This window comes from Excalfactoria chinensis, chromosome 4 (genome assembly GCF_039878825.1).
Source record: "Excalfactoria chinensis isolate bCotChi1 chromosome 4, bCotChi1.hap2, whole genome shotgun sequence".
In the NCBI taxonomy this organism is placed as follows: domain Eukaryota; kingdom Metazoa; phylum Chordata; class Aves; order Galliformes; family Phasianidae; genus Excalfactoria; species Excalfactoria chinensis.
In genome coordinates, this window is record NC_092828.1 from 67,912,656 (window position 1) to 67,935,594 (window position 22,939).

Here is a 22,939-nt window from a genome sequence, read left to right on the forward strand (position 1 = left end):
ACAACAACAAAAATACAACTCATTGTTACTAAGGGAACAGAAGTAATTTGTTCACAACTAGTAATGTGTGCCTGCTGTTTGGCCAGATGACCAGTTTAAAGCGCTAATGTTTTTCATCCTCCCGAAAAGTTCCGAATTGTTATTTTAATTTGGGGACTATCTCAGGAGAGGTAGAAAGAAAATCACCATCTTGGAAAGTCCTGGTGTAGTAACTGGAGATGCCGTGGTTGGAACAAATCCGTCATATTTTGAGGTATAAGGTCTGAAATACCAGCCCATTGGAATGAACATTTGATCCAAAGTACAGTCATACACTAGGGAAGAGTGGGAAGTAGGGGGAGGAGCTGTGCTTCCTTTTATTTTTCATCACACATTAAGCTTAATAGGCACAGCTATATAAGGACCTCCATTTTAATCCATTTGTTTTTTTTAATTCAAATTACTCCGGAGTGAGAGCCACTCATTATGTACAGAATTGTACAAACTTGACCTTGCCTCTGATGTATTTTGTGAGTTTTGTTTCTTTGCTTCCTACATTCACTGTTTTCCTTGCATACAGGTGAGAATACTAAAAATGGCAACAAACTGCACATGATTTAACAAATATAAAAATGTCTTAAAAAGTATTGCCAAACATTAATGTTGATTTCTAGTTATTTATTTTGGGAATGTATAGTATTTGAAAACAGAAATTGGTACCTTGCACACATCATCTGTAAGCTGTTTGGTTTAAAATACTGTAGATAATTAACCGAGGTAGACTGACCTTGTAATGTAACTGCTCTTGGGCAATATTCTCTGTACATATTAGCTACAACAGATTGGATTTTATGTTGACATTTGTTTGGTTATAGTGCAATATATTTTGTATGCAAGCAGTTTCAATAAAGTTTGATCTTCCTCTGCTAACTGATGTTGATGCAATCCTTATAAATGATTGCTTTAAAAAATCTCAAGGCAAGTAGAGAAAATATTTCTGTTTAGACCTTAACTGTAGCTTTTGTTACTTCCACGTTCTAGAAAAATTCTGAAATATTACCAGTTTTCAAAAATATGGCACATAATGCTCAAGCAAATGTTCTCATTATGAAATGGTACAAAATCTGTTGAGCTGTCACACTATATGCACTATATCTCTTACATTTAGTGGTGAGTTTACTAAGGTGTTAACTAGGTTAAATGTGAAGTTAAACTACAGTTCTGACTAATTAGTCACATTCCGTTTTCAAGTGCATTTTGGAATTATGACCTTTCAGTATTTGTGTACTTAACATGTATCCCTTTCAATTCAAATTCTAGTGTTTTTAAGTGTTATTAAATTTCAACAAATTAAACTGTGAATCTAAATGTTTAGTTTTATTTTGAAAAATCATGTGATAGTATATAAAAAAAAAAACAACAAAGCAAAACAACAGCAACTTGAAAGTGCAACAAATGTCTGATCCTTGAGTGCAGGTCTGTCGTATCGGTAACTTATAAAGTATGGTCCTATGAATTAAAGTTATTTTAAAAAATAAAGTTCTTTAAAAAGAGTGAGAGGTATTCGTGAATGATGCCAAAGTTTAAATTCCATAGGGTTAACCTCAAGGCCTTATAAATTAACAAATGTTTATGGAAGTAGGAAGTCTGTGCTTACTTTCTGTATCAATTGCATTTTTGCTAATTTCATTGGGTACTTAAGATTCTCAGAATTTGCTTAAAATATTGTCAGGAATCACAGTCTTCTCAGGAAAAGATCTATCTGGATGCCTATCTTTATGCCCTTGATGAGGATTTGTAAGCTCAAGAAGCAAATCAATTAACTCGAGTATGGAAACTTTTTAGGCGACCTATTTGTAGATTGGCTTTTTCTACCATTTTGTGTCACTAAAATAAGATGTTTTTTGCTTGTCCGTTTCAACAGGCCAAAAACAAGTAAAGTGCTGCAAGTAAATTGAGTGAGTAGACTCTGTTCTTTGTAGGAACACTTACTGTGAAAAGTAACTTATTTTTCTGAGCTGCAGCGTATTTTCTCTTCAAAACTCTTACTCTGAATATTAAAGGGGAATAGATTAAGTAGTTATCAGTGTACTCACGGTGTGTTCCTCAGTTGTTTCAGGAGCCCTGAGGTATGGTTCTGATAAGTGGTGTTCTGTATTAAACTACAGAAGTAAAGGTGAGTCTCAGGGTTTTTTAATTCCACGTATTGTTAAAGGCTTTCTTGAAACAGTAGCAGCTGTCATAGTAGAACTGTGTTTTGATGCTGATACTGTTACCATCAACTTGAACATAACAGTTACTTATGTTTTCACCTTAAAAGATGGTAGTCATAGAGCCATACTCATAGAGCTGTGTTCACATCCGTTAAACCACAGTGGCTAGAAGAAATGCAATATCTGAACGTATAAGGCATCCTTATGTATGTTATGAAAAATGATGCTAGTTCTTCAGAGTGAAGTGTTCTGAACAGAGTCCAGTTTGGTCTACAGGATTGTGCTTTCATGAGTTTCACTGAAATTAAGTCAGCTCTCACCTGATGTTTTCATGCTTATTTACTGTAGGAAGGGCTGTCTTCACTGCAATAGCTCTCGACTCTCTGAAAGTATGAATTTTTCACGGCAGCCTGTGGATCTTATGCCCACAAGAAGCAATGAATCTTTCTATTCCTAACAGTCTTTTTCAGGTGTACTTCATGTTTGCCACTTCTGTTCGCATGATACACGGATCATTGATCTTGAGAAATTCCTGATGGAGCTAAATTGACTATGAACTGGTTGCTACTGTGGTGTTGTTGTTTGAAGCCTATTTTAAAGAAATCCTTAAAGTAATTTCTAAGTGTGCTATAAAACTGGATCATTAAAAAAAAGCAACAATTATAGATGAATGCTTTAAGTTTCTACTGAGGATTCAATAAGACAAGATTCCTTCTCGTGTTTTTGCTCCGAATTCCAATATTTTTTTCCAAAAAAAAATGCCAGTTTCCAATAAAAGCGGGTAATTTAAACCAAACTAGCATCCCGTAGATGTTATCTTTAAATGATGAGGAACTCAGCTATTTTAGAAATGGTATAATGAAGATTTGTTAAGGTCGCATGGGGTATTAAAGGGCTTTTTTTTTTCTTTGGCTGATGGATTTAGTCTATACTCAAGGCTCGTGTTAAATTTAATGAAATCAATTGTCTGTTATGAGGAGTGTATTTTAATAGCCTGAGGTATCTATTACCTGGTCTGCATATATGCCTACTAGGTGGTATTCCTGTATATTGTATGTTAGTAATGGCACAAATGTGATCTTAACTTAGTGAGTTAAAAGACTGAGTCTTCTAGCTGTCTGCTCCTTGGGAGGCTGACTTTTTTATACCACATGCAGCTGATTTTTCTGGTCTACTGAATATTAGCTTCAGTTCCACATCTGTTCTGTTTGTTCTGAGCTACATCATAGGTAACAAGTAGCCCATTGTGACGAGGAGGTTTGACTCTGCCTGGAGTTGCACAGGATAGCAGTGATCTTACTGATCCAATTGCAGAAGAAAATATAAGGAAAGTATGTTGGGGAGAAACTATAGTTTTTTGATGGTTTGACTTTTTGATTATTTGATGGTTGGACTGGATGATCTTTTAGGTCTTTTCCAACCTTGATAATTCTGTGATTCTATAGTAGGTGTCTTGAAAATTAGATTCCTCTCCTCTTAAGAAAAACAGAAGAAAAACCTGTCAGATGTAAAGTTTCTCCTTGGGACGGCAAATGTGTTTGTGTGTTACTCTACAGTATAGGTATGTTCAAACTGCAAGAAAGTGTTCATCATTTAGCAGCAGGAGAACAAACAACAGACCTTTCATAGGACAATACCTGTGTAACACACAATCATTCCGTTCTCTGTACAGCAATTAAGAAAGTAGGGTTCTGTTCCTTTACCAATGTTAACCAAATCCCTGGTTTGTCTTGTGATAGTGATTGAAAAAGTCCTTTTAGAGTATCAGAACAGGAGCAGCAGGCAGTGAAACATAGCATCTGGCACAGCAATCTTCCGGGGGTGGTTGGAGGTTTAAAAACCCAACTTAGTTTTATTGTTAAATTGATAGAAACGACTTGAGAATTTTAGAAGTATTTTTATCCATTGTATCTTTTTTGTCCACCTTTTCTAAATGTTTTTATCCAAAACATTTCATATTCTCTGATGTTGGGAAGGCTGAAGAACTCTGTAAGCTGAACTGGAATTCTGTTGTAAGCTTTCAACAGTTTTGAATTCTTCAGTCCTCATTCTGTTCACTAAATACAAATTAGAATAATGGACCACAAATGATCTTTCAAGGTTTTATTATCTAGCTCTAAGATACTTTGAAGATATACATTCCCCCTTCCGCTCCCCCAGTCCCGGTTTAACAAGCCCATAAGTTCTAAAATGAGTAACTTATTCAAAATCACTTCTTACCACCGAAAGATCTTTTGTTGAGTTTGGCCTCCCTATCTGGGGGGATAACAGACATGCCTTGTGAAGCAACCTGTCATGCTTGTTGTAATGCATGAGTACGAAGATAAAAGATCAGAAGTTTGTGTGTGACCACATGCCTTGCTGTTCGCTTTATTACAGTAATGCTACAAGAAGGAATTGGCACTCATCTAGCACGGAGCTATGTCATATTGATGCTGCTTCATAGCGTCAATTCAAGTGAGTTTTCAAGGTGAAAAGTGATTTCATAGAAGCAAGTAATTTGCCTATAAGGTTACAATCTTGTTGTCTTGGCAATGATTGGAAACTACTGAAGAACATGATAAAAGTTAGTTACCGTAGGTGGGATTGGTCAGAGTTCTGTCACTTCAACACAGCAAATGTTTTCTCAACAACTGTAGTTCCCATTTCTGTTTATACCCGTGAGAAATGTGCTGTTTGTTTCATCCTTGGTAATGCACCTGTCTTGCTTTAATTTGCTTATTGATTTTTTTTTCCCCCATTAAACTACATTTTCCAAGATACAGTTGTTCCTATAACCTGTTGAGATCTGTTATTTGCTTATTGCAGCAGGTGGCTCAAAATAGTTAATGATGATTTTTGTTAAGCTGTTAACTTGCATTCAAATGAAGTTAAATGTCATCTGAAATGTGCTTAAAGTATCAGCCCACACATTAAGCTCGCTATTAATCCTTCATGCTGTGAGAATCCACATCTGAAGCTTTTTCTCGATGAAAAGCTATCGATTTGCTGCAGAACTCATTGTAATATGCTTCTGTAATACCTCTTGTATTGTTATGAGTTCTAATATAGATACAGATGTGATTGGCAGTGTCCATTATATGGTTTGCCTCCTTAAGCCTAGTTTGATATAATTTAATAAGACGAGGGAGTAGTAAGAAAGACGATCATGGTCATCTTTTCAGGTGTTACTTATCAAACTGATTGCCAGATTGCTTATTGCATGAAATTCTTAAGAAATTATTACAAAATCTGTAAAATTTTGTTTGAAACTTGAACTCTATAAAATTTCTATCTCTTACCACCAAGGCAGGCGGAGAAACAGTGATATATCTGCTAATGTGACTTTGTTGCTCAGTTTTCTGTTACACATCCTTATCAGTCCCTATTTTGATGTGAATTCAATTATGCCTGTAATGCTTCTTTTCCGAAGAATGTCATTTGGTACTGGAAATGTAAACTGTGCACCAAGACAAATAGTGCATTTATGTACTTGGAACTAATGGTGCTCCTTGCTTGAGAATAACTAGAAAACAAAACAAAAACCTGAAGTTATTTGAATACATTAGGTTTTGGTTAGCCTATGGTCTTATTATAAGGCACTATAAAACCATGAAGTGCCTTTCAATAAACTATCACTGAAAGCTCTTAAAGTTCCGATGACTTAAGTTTCCCCTGTAGGGAGGGGGAAGGAAGGCAAGCGAATAGGAATTCTGAGTTCTTCCACACTGTGAATTGGTTGATTTCCAGTAGAGACCCAGTGTAATTGGTATTTCTGCTTTGATGAAAAAGAGGTAGAGTGAGACAACAAGGCTTATTGCTAATACTTTCTTCAAAGCAGTGTAGTTGTAAGGTAATTGAGAAGTCTTGAAATCTTTTGATGATGAGCTGGGATCTACTGAGGTAACAGGAGAAGGCAGCAGGGAAACTAGGTGAAAATACTTCAAAGTAATTAAGGAGTTATCCTCTAAGAAGGTGGCAGGATCAGCTTCCCAGTTGAAGTGCCTCTACACCAATACATCCAGCTTGGGAAAGTAACGGGAAGCCACCATAGTACTAGGAAACCATGGCATAGTTACTGCCACTGAATCCTGGTAGGGTGATTCCCATGACTGTGGTGTGCCTATCAATGGCTACAAGCTGTTCAGAAGGGAAGGAAGGGGAAGGAGGCATTGCCCCTTGCATCAAGGAAAGAATGGAATGTGAAGAGTTGTCCTTGAAGAGTGGCCATGAGCAAGTCAGAAGCATATAGGTGTGAATTAGAGACTGAGGCAACTAAGGGAGCTTTGTGGTTGGGGTCTGCTACAGACTACCTCCACCAGAGTCTGTTTAAGCTTATACCTCCAGCTACAGGAGGTGTTGCAATCACAGGCTCTTGTTCTGTTGGGGGATTTCAACTGCAGTTGATGTTGTGGATGGAAAACACTTGTAGGAGAAAAACTAGACTATTTTTACCGATCGTAATATGGATACAGTATAGTGATTTAATGAAGCTTAATTGTAACTAAGGTGACAAGATTTGAGATGGTTGTATGCACTTGATTATTTACTGCATAGACAGTAGGGTTAAAAATGCAAGTACAGAAAGCTCCCTTGCTGAGTCATGAGGTTCAGAGTTGACACCTTCCTTTCTGAACTCCTTGAACCACAAAGAGCCACAGTGCAGCTGAATTCCCTCCTAGTCCCAGATTTGGTCAGCAGTTTACGTTGGGCTTGTATGTGTACAAGCAATCTAAGGTATGATCTTTGTGAGGCTAACAAAGCTTACAGTTATCAATGATGTGATCTTAGTGAGGCTAACAGAGACTTAAAGAATTGGTCACTTACAAAGTAGGAATTCAGGAAAGAAAGGCAAGAGACCAGCACCCCTAAACTGGGACCTGCTGGTCAAACTGGAGAGAAAGATTTTTCTCAGGTAGTGGAAACAGGGACAGGTACCCTGGAAAGAGTATAGGGGTCTATGGATCCTGGTGAGAGAACAGGCTGATGTAATTGCAAAGACATTCACAATGATATTTGAGAAGTCATGACTGTGAAGTCTTCGGTTACTGGAAAAAGGGCAATGTCACATATATTTTTAAGAAGTAGAAAGGATAATCTGAGGACTACCAACCTGTCAGCATCATCTCAGTGCTGGGGAAGATCTCGGAGCAGATCCTCCTAGAAGCTATGCTAAGGCACATGGGGATGTCTTCATCAAGGGCAGGTCCTGCCTGACCAACCTTTTGGCCTTCTGCAGTGGGCTAGCTGTGTCAGTGGACAAGGGAAGAGCCACTGAAGTCATCTGTCTGGACTTCAGTAAGGCCTTTGACACTGTGCCCCACAGCATCCTTCTCTCCAAATTGGTAAGATACAGATCAAACAGGTGGACTGTTAGATGGGGGAGGAGTCATTTGTGAGATGGTACATAGGGGGTGGTGGTCAGTGGTTCAGTGTCCAGATGAAGATCAGTGACAAGTGGTGTCCCTAAGGAGTCAGTACTGGGACCAGTACTCTTTAACGTCTTTGTCAATGACACTGATGGTGAGATCAAGTGCCCCCTCAGCAAGTTTGTGAATGACACCAACCTCTGTGGGGCTGTCAACATGCCTGAGGGATGGGTTGCCATCCAGAAGGATTTAGGCTAAGCAGTGATCCAGGAGAATTTCATGAGGGCCAGCAAAGCCAAGTACAAAGTCTGGCAGCAGGCTTATAGCAACACTCATTACCAGGACAAGCTAGGGTTTGTAAGGATAGAGGATAGCCCTGCTGTAAAGGACCTGGGGTACTGATAGATGGCAGCTGGACATGAGCCAGTACTGTGCTCTCACAGCCCAAAAAGCCAACCGGATCCTGGATGATTCCGAAGAAGTGCAGCCAGCGGGGCGAGGGAGGGGATCTGCCCCTCAGCTCTACTCTGTAAGGCCTCACCTGGAGTGCTGCATCCAGATGGGGAGTGCTCAGCACAGAAGAGACATGGAGCTGTAGGAGCGCATCCAGAGGAGGGCCACAAAAATAATCCAAGGGATGGAACCTCCCTGCAAGGACAGGCTGAGAGCTGGGGTGTGCAGCATGGAGGATGGAAGGCTGTGGGGAGAGCTGAGGGTGGCCTGTCAGTATCTAGAGGGGAACTACGGGAAAGAAGGGGATGGACTCTTTAGCATGATCTGTGGTAAAAGGAAAGGGGGGAAAAAGTTTTTAAATTAAAAGAGAAAATTTAGATTGGATATAAGGAAGAAGTAGGTTATAATAAGGGTGGCGAGGCAATGGCACAGTGTATTGGTTGTTAATATACAGATGGTAGCAAATGTACAGAAGGAATAAGTAAAGGAAAACTCACCAGTGGTGGTGCCTTGGCTGAAGAAGCTGGGGCAGTCCTCACTGGTGAGCAATCTCCAAGAGATGCTGCCTCAGTGGGAGTCAGCCCTTAAATGAGGTCTCAGAGGGGATGGAGTCGAGCTCCACCCCTTCTGGGAGCACAGCTACATCACTCTCACCTGTGCTCCCACAGCTGACCCCATACTTGCCTCAGCTGATTAATCAGAGGTTCAGGCTGTGATTACCAATCTCCCATACATACAGGTTGCCCAGACAGATGGTAGATGCCCTGCCCCTGGAGACACAGTCAGGCTGGATGGGATTCTGAGCACCTAATGGTACTGTAGGTGTCCCTGTTCATTGCAGGGGTTTGTGCTAGAGAGCCTTTAAATGTCCCTTCCAACTCAAACAATTCTATGGTAAGTCCCAGCAAATTACTAGTTTTCAAAGGTGCTTGAATATCTGTATTCATGAGTTATTTGCTCCTTTCCTGTGTGTCTGCCACTGTCTGGAAGAAAAGGAAAAAACAGCAACAACAAAAAAATAACCACAGGAGATGCAAGTTTGGTTGTATCCAGTGAAGCCACCATCTATGACACGCTTCTATGGGTGGGTTTGTTTGTTTTTGAGGTCATATTTTGGTCTAAAGACCAGAAGTTCTGCTTGCATACGTGACAAATACAGCTGTAATACAGAATTTTCATGTAACCTGCATATTTTATGTGAAAGGTAGTGCTTGTTCTCTTTTCAATTCCCATGTGAATTGACTCCTTTATTTAAATTTCACATCTTTGCTCACTGTGGTGCATGAAGTAGTTTGATGTAATATAATGGAACGCAATGGAAAGACATCTGTGCTTAACCTTACTAGCCATCAGCGTCATAACCCATAATGACTATAAATGCCTTCATAATGAAAGATAATCAGAATGAAAATGTCATTCAATTTAATTAATTATGGATGTTTTGATGGTAATGAGTTAATCATTATGAGCTTCCAGGTTTTACATCACCAACTCCTGCTTCGGAAAAAAATGAAGTGGCAGACAGCAAATTTGTCACGAAACTGAAAGATGCATCTGAAGCGTTTTTAAACTTCTTCAGGCCAGTGAGTAAGTGCCACTTCATCACTGCAGCACTGTTTCTTTCCTCTTCTTCCATCTCACTTCCAGTACAGCTTTTTACTCCTTAACTGCTGGCACTCCGTGCATTTGAACCCCTCAGTCTGATACTGTAAAATTCACTAGTTCTCAGCCAAAGGGTATCATTAAGTGTGCTGTTTGAGCCATCACGGATTTGCTTCAATTGTGTTACTTCTGTCTTATAAAACTATTCATCATCAGTGAAGTGACCTAGAAATGCTGGACAATTTGATGTAGAATTCACCTTCCCAAACTGTCTTGCATTTGTTTTGAGTTAGTTTTCTAGTCTGCTTGTGTAAGCGTGTTTTGCTCAGTAGTAGTTGCTCCCATTTCTACTTGCTGAGGAAGGATTCAGGGCCATCAGATCAGACCCTTGGACTGCTGAAATTAATTGGTGAGACACGCATTAGTTTTAGAGAACTATTGAGAAAGGCATCAAAATAGAATGTGTTTTCTAATAGCAATAAGAAAGGTAAAATCCATGAGATGTGGAAAGTGCACAGCATGTACAAGATTGGCAAGCCTGATTCTAGGATTGTTTCATCGGCAAATGGAAGGCAAATGTCACTCATCACTTAATATGTAACTATTTAGTAATAACAGTGAATACCTTGATGATTTTCTGCCTAGCCCTAAATAAACACTGAGGTCTTGTGAAGTGCCCGACCTCACATTTAATATAACTGAATTTGACTCCCAATAATGAATTTGATAAAGGTGAAACTGACAATGCAGCCAATCTTGGGAGTGGCAGAACCAAATGTTTTGCAGCTTCTGTGAAAGTGTTGCATGATACTAAGTTTGATAGGAATTAAATCACGGACTGTATGTCAGATATCTAAAGCTTATAAGCAATTTATATGTACAGCGCTTCCCACAGGAGATCTTATGATTATCCATAAACCTATTTTTAAACATCTAATTTCAAATTATACACGTTGTGTTCATTAACTGACTGGGTATCTTAGGTTATTGGTCATGTCAGCTGCTTGTAGAATCACGCAATTAAAGCTGAATGGAGAGGTGGTTTGTTGCAGTGCACCATATAATTGACCCTTCAAAAAAATTAAGATATTTTAATGTTTCAATTTGATTGATTTTATTTAACTAATTATTTAATTATTTTTTGCTTAATTAGAAACAGTGTAGTCAGAAAACTTGGTGTCTTTCCACTTTAGAAACATAATATATATGTTTTTCAATTCCGTTTTTTTAAATGTTTCTTACTGAAAGGAAGCCAGTTATTTAAGATTTCATATGACACGATCGTAGGTTTTCTCTTGACTTTATTTTAAAGACTGATTAGCTTTTGTGAAGGAATTCTATGTGGAAGTCAATGACGCTGCTTTTAAACAGACTTCTTCAAAACATGCTGGAAGCATGAAAGTAATAGCTTCTCTTTAGGTATTCCTTCTAGAACAGAAATCTTATATTTTACTACTTGTTTGTTTTTTTTTTTCTAAAGCTTGCCATTACAAAGAAAGGCACACCTTAGTCCCTTGTCATGTAGGAGGGAACATTAATGCAACAGTGTGCTTGGAAAATAGATGTTGTCCTTCCAAAGGCAGGCATGAAGTGGAATGTTATGTCCCATTTAAAGACAGTAAGTATTCTTCTGTAAATATTTGCTTCATAGCCGAGTACTCTTCCTAGTAAGATAATGTGATTTTCATTTCTGTTCTTTCCTTTGTTTTTTTGGGGGTCACCATTCTCTTTGAAGTAAATTTAAGTGGGCATTTATTTCTGCATATCAAAACAGAAAGCAATTCATTATCTGGGTAGCTTGTAAACCTCAGCACAAACTAAGAACATATGATGAAGTACAAATATAAGTAGCTACGTCAAATAGTGCAAAGAATAGAGGGAAGGCTTTGTGGAAGTGGAAGGGCAGTGAGTTTAATACAAAGAAGTGAATCTGTGAAAGTGCTGTAAAGAAAAGTTCAAGAAATTGGGTGTAGAGGAAGAGGTGAAATGGTTATTAAATAGCCATAGAAATTGGTTTGAAGGGTGGTTACTAAGATGTAGAAAGCAAACTGGTAGGACCTGATGATATGACAACAGGAAATTGCAACTCATTGATGCTTGAGAAATTCAGCTTGCATGGGGGGGGTCAACTATTTACAGGCTGGTTCATCCCAGTTCTGTAACTAACGGGGCAAGGGACCCACAAACCCATGCCCCAGGAAAAGGGGAAGGGTAGAGAGATGGAAGCTGGGCCTAAAAACAGAACAGCAGCAGTGATCTAAGTGTTAATTTACTATGTATGATATTGGAATGCAAGGTAGCATAATATAATACAATATATGTTTGGAATTGAGGCTAATAAATGAAATAAAATGAGAGGGAGCATCTAAAACTGAAGGCCTTAATCTGAATTGAAGGCAAAATGGCTGGGAAGCACACCCATGCACTGCCAGGCAGTGAGAAAGAGAGAGAGTCTCGTGTCTTGCCAGGAGTTTTTTCTTTCTGAACACAAAGTCCTCTGGGGTATGTAGTTCTATTTGAAGAGCCAGGTATTCAGAAAACCGGCAGTCCATGGGAATGGGGAACTAACTTTAATCATCATGCTTTACATGATGTTATGATGTGGAATACTGATAACAAAAATCATAGAACCGTGACAACAAGTCATGAGAAAAGAGATGGCATCACCCTTACTGAGAGTTTTATGACATGGCCGTACAAAGACTCAGGTTACTTCACTTAATGGCGATAGTAATATTGCTTCAGGCAGAAGACTGGGCTTTGATAATCGTCTTCACAAATTCTACCTTTAACATAACAAACATAATGCTTTGCCTTTATTGTTTTCTTTAAACATAGACTTGGAGTGGATGATATTTTTTTCCTCTTATGAGAGAATTCAGTGATCTTGTTCTATATCAAATCATTGATAGAATCAATCATTGATCATTGACAGAACCGTATGGTAAACTCAGCTTCACTAAAAGGTTTGAAACAAATCTTAATTTTTATCCTATTTTTCCCTGTAAAAACTGTAGATGTTTGGCTTATATTTAGGACATATACTTAAGAATGTATTAAAATTAGATATACTTATTAAACCATGACTGCTTTGATTCCTTTTATGATACGGAAGTAAATTTAAAAGATGGGCTATTTTATCAAGTCATTTGTAGCAAGCTACTTGAATGCTCCAGGATATACAACATATGTCCAAAGGAAACATCAGCATTTACTGCCTGGGAGCATATGCTGTTTGCCTTGTAGCAATTGTTGACAGAAGAAGCACATTAAGACTCATGGCACTCGCACTTCTGTTTTATGGTCATAGGCTGCACACTTGAATGGTTCTTATCTAGGAGTTTTGTCTTCAACTTCAGTAGAAATAAAATAAAGCTTATAGAAGAAGCTGCAAAAGTTTTGAACTGAAATAGATAAATAGCATTAATTTTCATGATTTTGTCTTCATTTTTAGGAAGCTCTATAGGACTGCATATACATCTATGTAAGTCTAGTTTGATAAAGGACTAAAGTTTTATTTCTGAAACTAAACATTTGGAAGTGTTTCAAATCCAGTGGTCAAATTTGACTTGATCTTTCTGATCTGGGTGCTTTTTTAGGATTTGCTCTTTTCCTGTTGTGTGACTGAAATACAGGCATGTCTGTCTTCAAGGCTATTCTCTGTCTCCTGCACCTCAGTATATATCTTGGACTTGTTTGTAACTAATACAAACTTCCACTGGTCCTACAGATCTGCAGCTGACATTTCGACTGTTTTTGGTTGGTGCAGTTGGATCTATAGTTTTGGGTTGTCTACCATTATTTTGTTGTGTCTGCTTTCAGAGGAGGTAAGCATTAGCACCAAAACAACTAGTTATACAATATACTGCTACTAAATGTCAAGGATGTGTATAGTGGACATATTTAGAGCCAGTGAACAGAGAAAAGATGGGGAAAAGAAGCTGAAAAAGTCATACGATGCCATGGAAAATAAATCCTTGTGTTTTGGAGCCATGTAATCAGTTTGACTTCAGAGAAAAAAAAAAAATAGCTTGTTAATGCTCCAGTAACCATTCTCAAGACTTAGTTATAAAGAATTGGACTTAGTCCTACTGCATGTAGAACTTATGGGCAGACTGACTGCACATTAATAGAGAAGTCTCCACATAAATGCCTGAATGGAACTTGAGCAGTAGTGACTGAATTTGAGTTCAGCTCTGTGAGAAGTGGGATCCTGTCCTGGGCAGGTTTGTTGGCATATGGAAGACCAGACTTTTGTTCCCTTAATACTCCCATTTTCTTCCCCATAAAATTTTAGGACACAGTGATCTCAGCGTGTGGGAAACCAAAAATATCAGTTTAAAAAATAATAATAATAATATAATATATAATATATATATAATATATAATATATAATATTATTATTATAATTATAATAAAGGAAGATTTGAGGAAAAGTTTGTCTCACTTCAAAGCTTAAAACAAACAAATGCAATATTTTTTCTTTGCCATTTGCTTTCTCTCTAAGCCATGGGGAAAAATGGAGAACAAACTGTTCTCTTACCGCTACCTTCAAAATATTTCTACGAGTGTGACATTGCTTATGGGAACTAATTGACTGCTATGCAGGAAATGACATGTGCAAGTGGGAATTAATTATCTGAAAGATGATTAGGAAGAAATGAATGAGAAAAGGAATGTTGAAAGGAGCAGGAAGTAGAAATGAATTTCTGTAAAGGATAAGCATAGAATTATGCAGTAGGATGGAAGAACATGATGGAAGAACAAAGTAGTAGGACTTAGGAGAGTAAAGGAGGAGGAGGAGAAGACTTCAGAGAGAAGGAAGTAAGTTAATTGAATGCTGCTAATGTATAATAGTTTTGTTATTGTTGTTGTTTTGGGGCTTTTTTTTATGGTGCTTCTTTTTAGTGAGTTTTTCCTATTTAATATATAGAATGCATTACAACCCGTGTATGCTTTGCAAGCAGTTTAGTGCTTGATATTGTAAAGAGTTTTGGCATGAGTATGCATTCTTATGATAATGGGGAATATGTAAGCTCTACAGTATTTAAATGGTTAAACTAGAATGGGGCATAATAACATAATTGTGCTTTATTTTGCTAAGGTGGTGGTTCATATAGTATGGTTAATACTACAGCTTAGTTAATGTAACGTAATTGTCTTTCTCTGTGTAGATCTTTTTCTGAAGTGTTATATTTTTCCTTTACTAAGATGTTAGTAGGCTGTGTGAGATTCTATACGTGCATGTACACACACACGTAGACTTTAGAAATGTGGCTGTTTAGCAGATGGCTATTTGCTATGGCGTGCCACATTTAGACAAAACCTGCTGTGAAAATCTCCACATTACATCTTCTTCTATGCTCAACAGCTGATGCTGAGCATACAGATAGCTACACTGAGTCATCAGTGACTTGGAAAACAGGATGCAAAGAATTATCATGAAATTATCATATATTTTCTGGAAAATGAATTAATATGCATTCATTTTGAGATAATTCACATTAATGTTTAAATGATCATTTTTGTGTTGTTGTTGTGTTTTTTTTTTTCCATAGCCAATTAAGCTAGAACTGCTGTTCTGCTGTGACTTATTTATTGTTGGTTGTTTTCTTTTTTATTTCATGTAGTGATTAACCAGATGCTAAATGGCTTTAATTTCCAACACCACATATTTCAGTTCTAGGAAAAAAGCAATCCTATAACATATTAACTTGGATCAGATTTTTCTAGTTTTAGGAACTGTTGCTAGTGGATATGGCTTCAAAACATATTCCTTTAAAGAGCCTGAAACCTATTTAGTTGGAAATCCTTGTTTTCATTAACGATGCTGTATGGTCACTGTTGAGAGTCTCCCACAGACAATACAAAAATTGTGCTGTGAAGGACATACACAGAAGTAAAACGTGGTTCTCTAGACTGACCAACAATTAATAGAGCTTTCTCTGATGAAATTTGGGATAATTGATTAATTCCATTATGGTTCTTGTTGAGAAAATTCTAAGGTTTCCCATAGGAACCTGCATTTATTTATTTATTTTGAGAGAGAGAGGGGGAGAAAGAGAGACTCCAGATTTGGGTAGCTCTCTGTGTTCTGTTGATGAAATCTTATGGCCCCTGTAATCAGTAGTATCTTTCACTTTTTCTTCTCTTCAGATAGGCTTTTGCAGCTAAAACCTAAGTGGTTTGGTCTTAATTCCTTCTGTTGTTTTAATATGTTCCAGTTCATGTATCAATCCTTTACGAAGAGCGAACAAAAAAATTGAACAAATTTTGCAGAACAACAAAGCAAATAGTGAAGAAATGCATAGATTGTTATCAAATTGACTTAAAGGCTTAGAGGATCATAAACACAAAAGAAAGGTAAACTAAATTCAGAACATTCTTTTGTTCTTTCTGTTCAGCATTATGTTACTGTTGATTTTATATAGCATACTAGACATATGCAATACTGAATTCCTGTTGGCTTCCCAGTCCAGTAGATTTTGTCACAAAAGCACTTTTTATCACAAGCCACCCTCAGTTTCTGCTGTGGGACAAATAATGAATCTGCCAGAATTTGATTCCTGTCCTCTCATGTTCAATGAGAGCAGAGCAAGCTCTGGTGAGGTTCTGGTAGTGCTGCCCATATCTGTGGGTCTCCATCTCTGCAGGTACTCAAGGCCAGGCTGGGCCTGGGCAGCCAGCACATGGTGGGGCTGGGGGGCTGTGAGGTCCTTTCCAACCCAAATCATTCAGTGATTCATTGAATATTCTAGGCTTAAATCCTCTGCCATTTTTGTGTCCCTTATCCCACGTGTGAATTGTGTTACATGGGAGAGCAGAAAAGAAAAGTAAGGTTTTTGCTGCTTGTAGGAAACAAGGAGCCATTTCTAGTTACTAAGATGTAACTAAGTTACTATCTTTTCTATGGAAAGGGTTGTTTTATGTTGGTATTTTCACACAGCTTCAAATCCTACCATTCTTACTAAATGCTGAAATGCATGTAAGCTGGGAATTAAATGCTATTTACTGTGCCAAACAGTAGCATGCTAAAGGTGATAATGGCATAATAAATACGTCAGTGAGGTTATTAGACAACAAGGAAGAACTTCAGTGGGAATATTTGTTTGCCAAATTTGCAAAGATATCCCTTAATCTAGTTATACTGGTTTGTAAGTTTGGGGTTTTTTTCCTTATTTTTCTTCTCTTTTGGTGTAGAGGACCATCCATGTCATATTAATGAAGACGGAGGAGAAAGACACCAGGATTACACAGTATGAGTATGCTCTAGGAAATGAAATTATTTCTTTTAGCATCAAAGCAATATAACATTGCCAACCTTTGATAATGCTATTGATTTTTGCATTACAAGTTGTTCATTTCTGTTTCTTTGTACTCACTCCATATCTCCTTTATGAAAAATGACGGTAATGCTGAAAGAGAAAAACTGCTCATTCCATTTCCCGGATGCTAAAGCCACCCTAGGTGCTAGTAAAGCACCTTCACAATTCAGAGGTCAGCCCTAGAGCGACATGCTTAAAGATATGCTTAGGCAAAGAACTTCAGGAAACTGGTAACATTTCCTCTGCCATTGTTTCTGTTCATGGTATATCATTGCACCACAGAACTTCCTTAGATCTTTCGGATACATGTCTCTCAAGGCAAGTGATGCCAAAATGCAATTTCTTTCAGTCTCCCTGAAGTGTAACACAAAATAAGAAATGAACGTGTAATAGTTTTGAATAGCAGAGTACAAAGTAAAAAATAAGCACTTAAATGTCAGTAGAAATCAACTTCCCACTAGTAAAGCAACCTCTGGCCCTTTTTCCTTGTGCTGTGAAATACGTATGGTAGAATTTTGAAGAACAGTGGTAAATTAATCTTTACTCTTAACCTGGAAAGTAAAGACAAAAGTCTTTATCACAATAGTGATACTTTGAAAATGTATACTTACAGGATTACCCAATTAATACATTTTTCTTAGCTTTGCTAGTTCTAAAAAAGACATCAGTTAAAGCCCAAGTGTAATAGAGTTGAAGTGCACATATGGGCAGTCTCCTGAAACTGACAGAGCATACAGTCATCATACAGCATTAGCACATGCAGAAGTTTTAAAACTTGATATGGCAACCCTTGTCAGTAACACTCTATTAGAGATGGTTGGGATATAATTTTGTAAGAAAAAGAATTACAATATTTTTGATGCTGAGCATCAAAACGATGGAGATTGAATTGTGTTCAGTTTGCCTTCCAAATCTGATCTGCTTGCTGCTTCTTGATGTTACTTTTATGAATCCTGAAATATTTTGACAAAGATAGAAACAATTTCCTGCTTCTTGGATTTAGGGGCAACTCTTACAGCTGAAATGTGCACACAACAAACACATACAGCGCTTGGCTGAAGGTAATTATGAGAGAGAGCTGTGCTCCCAACTAAGTCTGACTTGGAACGTCTTGATATCAACCGCTTTCAATGTCACAGAGCATTCTGACAAATGGACACATACTTATAAAACAACTGTATTTAACTGAAAGCATTCAGTACATCTGCAGTAAATGTAGCCTGCAGAATAAAACAAACATGTATGCACTATAAAAGAGGGATATGAGATGGAGAAGACCCAGCAATGCTTATATTACCTGTTAGAGTGGTACTTAAAAGCACTGCTTGTGGAATTGAGCCCTGTCCCTTTTGTATGTAGCACTTCCGTTGTAAGGATGTCCTTAAAAACAGAGAAGGCAAAAACTTTGATTTTTAGATTGGAATTTCTATACAAGCTGTAATTTCTGAACCAGTCTGAGAATTGAATTGTCAGCTGTTCAGCATGGGTATTGCAGAATTAACTGCTATTTTTACCTACAATGTTATATAGAAATATATATACATACACATGTATGTATGTAATATATGCTATATATAATATGTTGTAGAATTATAGAGTCTCAGAATGCAATTCTATAGAGCATATCAAATAATGATATAGAATCATAGAATCTTAGAATATGATTCTATAGAATCATATAGAATAACAATATAGATTTGCAGAATCTTAGAATTGCTCAGGTTGGAAAAAGATCATAAAGATCACCAAGTCTGACCACAACTTTACCATCCCACCCTAAATCTGACAGCTCTCTGCTAAATCTTATTGCAAGGATTATCACCTTAAGTTCATTCCACAGTCACCTTAAATTCAATTCACAAATACTCATTTACAGGCTAACTGCACTGACATCATCACATACAAGTGGATGTTTCCATCACCTGCTTGCTTGCACATGGAACCATTCAGAGAACTTAAAATTTGTCTTATTATCACTTTCATAATGATTTCATCACTTCTGTTTTCTGCTCCTGGACTCCAGCGTACTACAGAATAATTTCAATATAGGGTTGACCCAGATCCACCTGCAACACACTTTTTCCCTTCTGCTGATCTGTTTCTTGTGTATCAAGCTGCACATTGCTGAGCCAAGCTTGGCTTTCCTTTCTGTTTCTCCCAATAACTGGATTAGGGCCCATGTCAGCTAGAAGGCGGCACAAGCGCTTTTAAAAGGCTCCCATTGCCTTTGCAGTTGGTGAAAGAAACAACTCGGTGCTGTTTCCAAATCTGCCAGAGTGCTGCCCTCTAGCCCAGGGCCTATAGCCCAGGCCCTTCTGTACTAAAATCCAGGGCCACAAGATGGTGCTGCAGGAAAACATTTTTCCCTCATTGGTTTTGGTTTCTGCGGAACTTTATTAGATCTCTGCTTTTTTACGGTGTGGTTCATCAAGTCACAAGAAGGCAGGTAACGTGCAATAGAGCAATGGTCATTCCGTAAAAAAGACAACATAATACGGCATATGATGACAAGGCTTTAGAAGACTTACAAGATATATAAACCGTTGCCTGCGGCTTTAGATCTTCTCTTGCTCCTACTGAACTGGTACAGAATGAAACAAAAGACCTCTTAGCAGAACATCCATCCTTATCTTCCCGAGGATTAAATAAATACAAAGCTTAACAACCTGACTCAGTGCACAGTAGCTATGTCCAAGAGCGGATGCTGAAAGCATAGCAATAGGAGCTATGAGAACTCCTCAGCTCTTTTAGTGCATCACCCAGAGACTGCACCAGGCCTACTGACAAAACTGAGGCACAATTCTGGTACTTCTCACCATCTGATCTTCAAAAATGTTTCAAAGTCATGAGAACTGAACTTTAAATACTACGGAGTGAAAGTTGTAATGAAAGAACAGATTTGAACTGCAAAGCTTAAGAATCAAAAGCCAAATACCGCACTATATTTAAGCAAAATCTTTGTGGTTGGGCAAATTGTTTCATGTTCCTGAGACCTGAGGTTGAATTCTGCAACCATTTTTACTTATCTGTGATTCATACAATGCCAGGGAGCTATTTCATTGCTTTTAATATTTTTTCCGCTTTCCTCCATGCAAAGAGTGTGATTTTTCAATGTTATGGGTCTTCTGTCTTTGCTGGCCTAGGCTTGCACACCAAAAATTAAGTGCAGAGGTCTCCCTGGAAAGTGTTTCATGTTCTCCTGTAAGGTTCAGTGCAGTGAGTGGCTCCTCTGAACTCTGTTTTGCTTCTAATCTTTCAACTCCCATTTTTTGTTTTCACAAAACACTGGAAAATTAAAAAACTGTTTCAAAGTGAAATGCTGTCCTTGGCTGTGCTATTCTAGTCTAAGTTTCACCTCACTTCTTCCAAGTCCTTTCTCAAAAGGCATGGTTTCTACTGCAGTGTTTCCTTGCAGAAGCTGCTATCCTACGTAGATCTTCCACCCAAGCCATTAAATTTTTTTAGCTCATGTGTTCTATTCTGTGTAACAGGTTAATGTAATAGAATGTAATAGAGCTTCACTCTGCAAAAGCCGTTTCTTTGCTGCATCAACCACCATCGCTATTCTGGCAGCTTTGCAAGCATGACAATGTCAGCTGCAATATAAACAACGTGGGGAAGGTGATGGCAATTCTACAGAGAGCTGCCTTCCGAAAGAGAACATGGCTATAAATGTTATAGTCCTACTGCATCCTCTCTCTTTGATTTTTCAAATATCTGATATTTGGCTCTATAAAGATAGAACAGATCAGTGGGTTGCTCCAAAAGTAGTATCTTCTGTTTATTTCCATAAGAACTACAACCAGACACAGAGCACACAAAACACTGTTTCATAGAGAAAATCCTAAGCTACAAAACACCATATTTCACCAGCAATGAACTGCATGCCTTGCTTATTAAAATCTTCACCTGGGAAGTGCCCCGCTGTTGTTGTCACCATTGCTGAAATGCACCACTCACCCCTCACTGTGCTCACATTCACTGTCTGCTCTCCACAAACATACAGTAAGAAACAAATGTCAATGGGTGCCATTTTTTCCTCACGGAGGAATTCAGTTCCACTCTTTTGCTTCATATGCACTTCCACGGCAGACACCTTTCTGTCAGACTGCCCCTCTGCTGCTATCTGTCACACAGCAACAAAATGCAACAGAATAGTGGCAGGAAGTCTCAGCTTCTACTGCCATTCCACAAACATCTGTCTTTGATGTTGTGGGCCAGCATAATAAAGTAGAGGCATTACTTTTGGAGATGCCCTCATCCCTGGTATGCACATAATTAGTTGGGCTGAAGTGAAACTGTTAAAATGATTCTCCTTTAGAAACATTTTCCGGCCTGTCATTTAGCACCTGCCCTCTTGCTGACGCATATTAAGCATACTAAGGAATTGCAATTATGTGATGTATCCTTCAGCATCTTTCTCAAGCAGTGACAGGAAAAATTTAATTCCCATTCCTAAAATTGAGCGCTCCGTGCATTGCCAGCTGATATTTTGGGTTTTCAAGTTGTATTTCACAGACGCCAAACTGATAGCTTTAGAGAATGACATGAGCTCAACTTCAAGAGGGGGATCTCGTATCAAACATGGTCTGTATGAACAACTGTCAAAAGCAAGGAAACTTGGGAGCCTGGGGAGATGCTGTTATTGGGCTGGTGCTGACCAGTTATCTTGATGACACAGTCAGTGACAGATTTAGCTCACAAACAGTGGATAAGCATGGAAAATGACTGTTTTGGCTCCCTCATTCACAACAGTCCTCCAATGCTATAAAATCACCGTGGCTAGACTGAAACATCTGAGCTAGGGACATGTCAACTAAAGACCTGCAGTGCCTCCATAAAGGAAGAGAAGAAAGATCATAGGGAAACAACTGTTAAAATAGATACAGAACATTTTATTGTAGTGCACCAGGATCACATTCCTGTTTTCCTTTTAAAAATCTTATTTTTGTTACTGTGGTCTTATATAAAAGTCCATCACATCAAATGCTGCAAACAATTAATCATCTTTTTTCATCGATAGTTTCACTAAAAGCAAAAACAGCGTAACTGCAATTAACTCTTCAACGCTACTAGCTAGGAAAAAAAAAGGTTAACAGCACATTCTGTTTTACTGGTTAAAGATGCTACTGCAGCGGCATTTGCTCAAATGGTTGTTTTACACATGCGGTGGCAACATCCAGTTTAGTTCCTGCTGTGTTTCTTTGCCAACAACTGCTAGTGAACATTTGCCCACCTTCCCTGCTGCTGAGTAGTATCAGGATTAGATGCAGGGAGGCGAGCTGGCTTACAGCTTCATCTGTTGGCACCACAGGAATGCAGGAGCAGAACAGCATGGCAGTTGAGAAAAGTTTCAAAATCATCAGTTTTAAGGTCTTGCCTCAAAATGGCTATTTTCTGACTGGGGGGGGAAGGTTGTCTTCCCCAGGCTGTGCCTTCCTGCCCTCTCAAAAAAAAAAGATGGGAGTGGGTGGGAGGAACTGGAGGGACAATAAGAATATCTTTCTCAAATAAAACCATAATGGACATTTATTCTTTGTCTGCTCCTAGAGCAGGAAGGTACATCTGCAAAACTCTGCTGGGAAGTAGGTTTTTACATAGAAGTAGCTGTCAGGGAAACACTGGTGCTATCTGGCTCTGCTGGGAATAAAAAATTTAGGGGCTTTAATACATCTTAGACTTGAAGATGGTGGCTGGCTTGCAGCAACAGGCATTTTCTTCCCTTCACCAGAGGAAGCCACTTTTCCTTCAGTACTTAGCAAAAGTCTCTTGGAATGACATGATTACAGAGAATCATGTTTTGAGGAAGAAGTGGTAGAGACATAGAGCTGCATTTTCTGGGCATTTATACTAGCTTTTACCTGCACTTAAGAATAGCTGAAATTTACTTTCTGAACCCCGTGCATTTCTTATATACAAGATATATACCCCTGTAAGTGACTTTGTAAAAATCACTTGTCTGTACATATAGCACAGCTGAAAAGAAGTGCCAAAGGGCCACAACACAGGAAAAGGAAAT

The 22,939-nt window shown here is 38.3% G+C and overlaps 1 protein-coding gene across 1 annotated transcript; it reads left to right on the top strand.

The window, feature by feature from the left end:
• The first annotated feature begins 4,573 nt into the window (after nucleotides 1-4,573).
• FMR1NB (FMR1 neighbor) lies at nucleotides 4,574-16,852 on the top strand. Its single transcript, XM_072333932.1, has 6 exons — nucleotides 4,574-4,649; nucleotides 9,470-9,580; nucleotides 11,076-11,213; nucleotides 13,326-13,422; nucleotides 15,820-15,958; nucleotides 16,796-16,852. Exons 1-5 carry the CDS (start codon nucleotides 4,574-4,576, stop codon nucleotides 15,920-15,922), a joined length of 525 nt encoding a protein of 174 aa, XP_072190033.1. The 3' UTR covers nucleotides 15,923-15,958; nucleotides 16,796-16,852.
• The last annotated feature ends 6,087 nt before the right edge of the window (nucleotides 16,853-22,939 follow it).

What these genes read in the sequence shown, in the direction of transcription:
- FMR1NB (XM_072333932.1), top strand. Translation starts at nt 4,574, where the DNA reads ATGCTACAAGAAGGAATTGGCACTCATCTAGCACGGAGCTATGTCATA. An exon ending in GCTTCATAGCGTCAATTCAA is followed by an intron (nt 4,650 to 9,469) that starts GTGAGTTTTCAA and finishes ATGAGCTTCCAG; the next exon opens with GTTTTACATCACCAACTCCT. An exon ending in AAACTTCTTCAGGCCAGTGA is followed by an intron (nt 9,581 to 11,075) that starts GTAAGTGCCACT and finishes TTTTTTCTAAAG; the next exon opens with CTTGCCATTACAAAGAAAGG.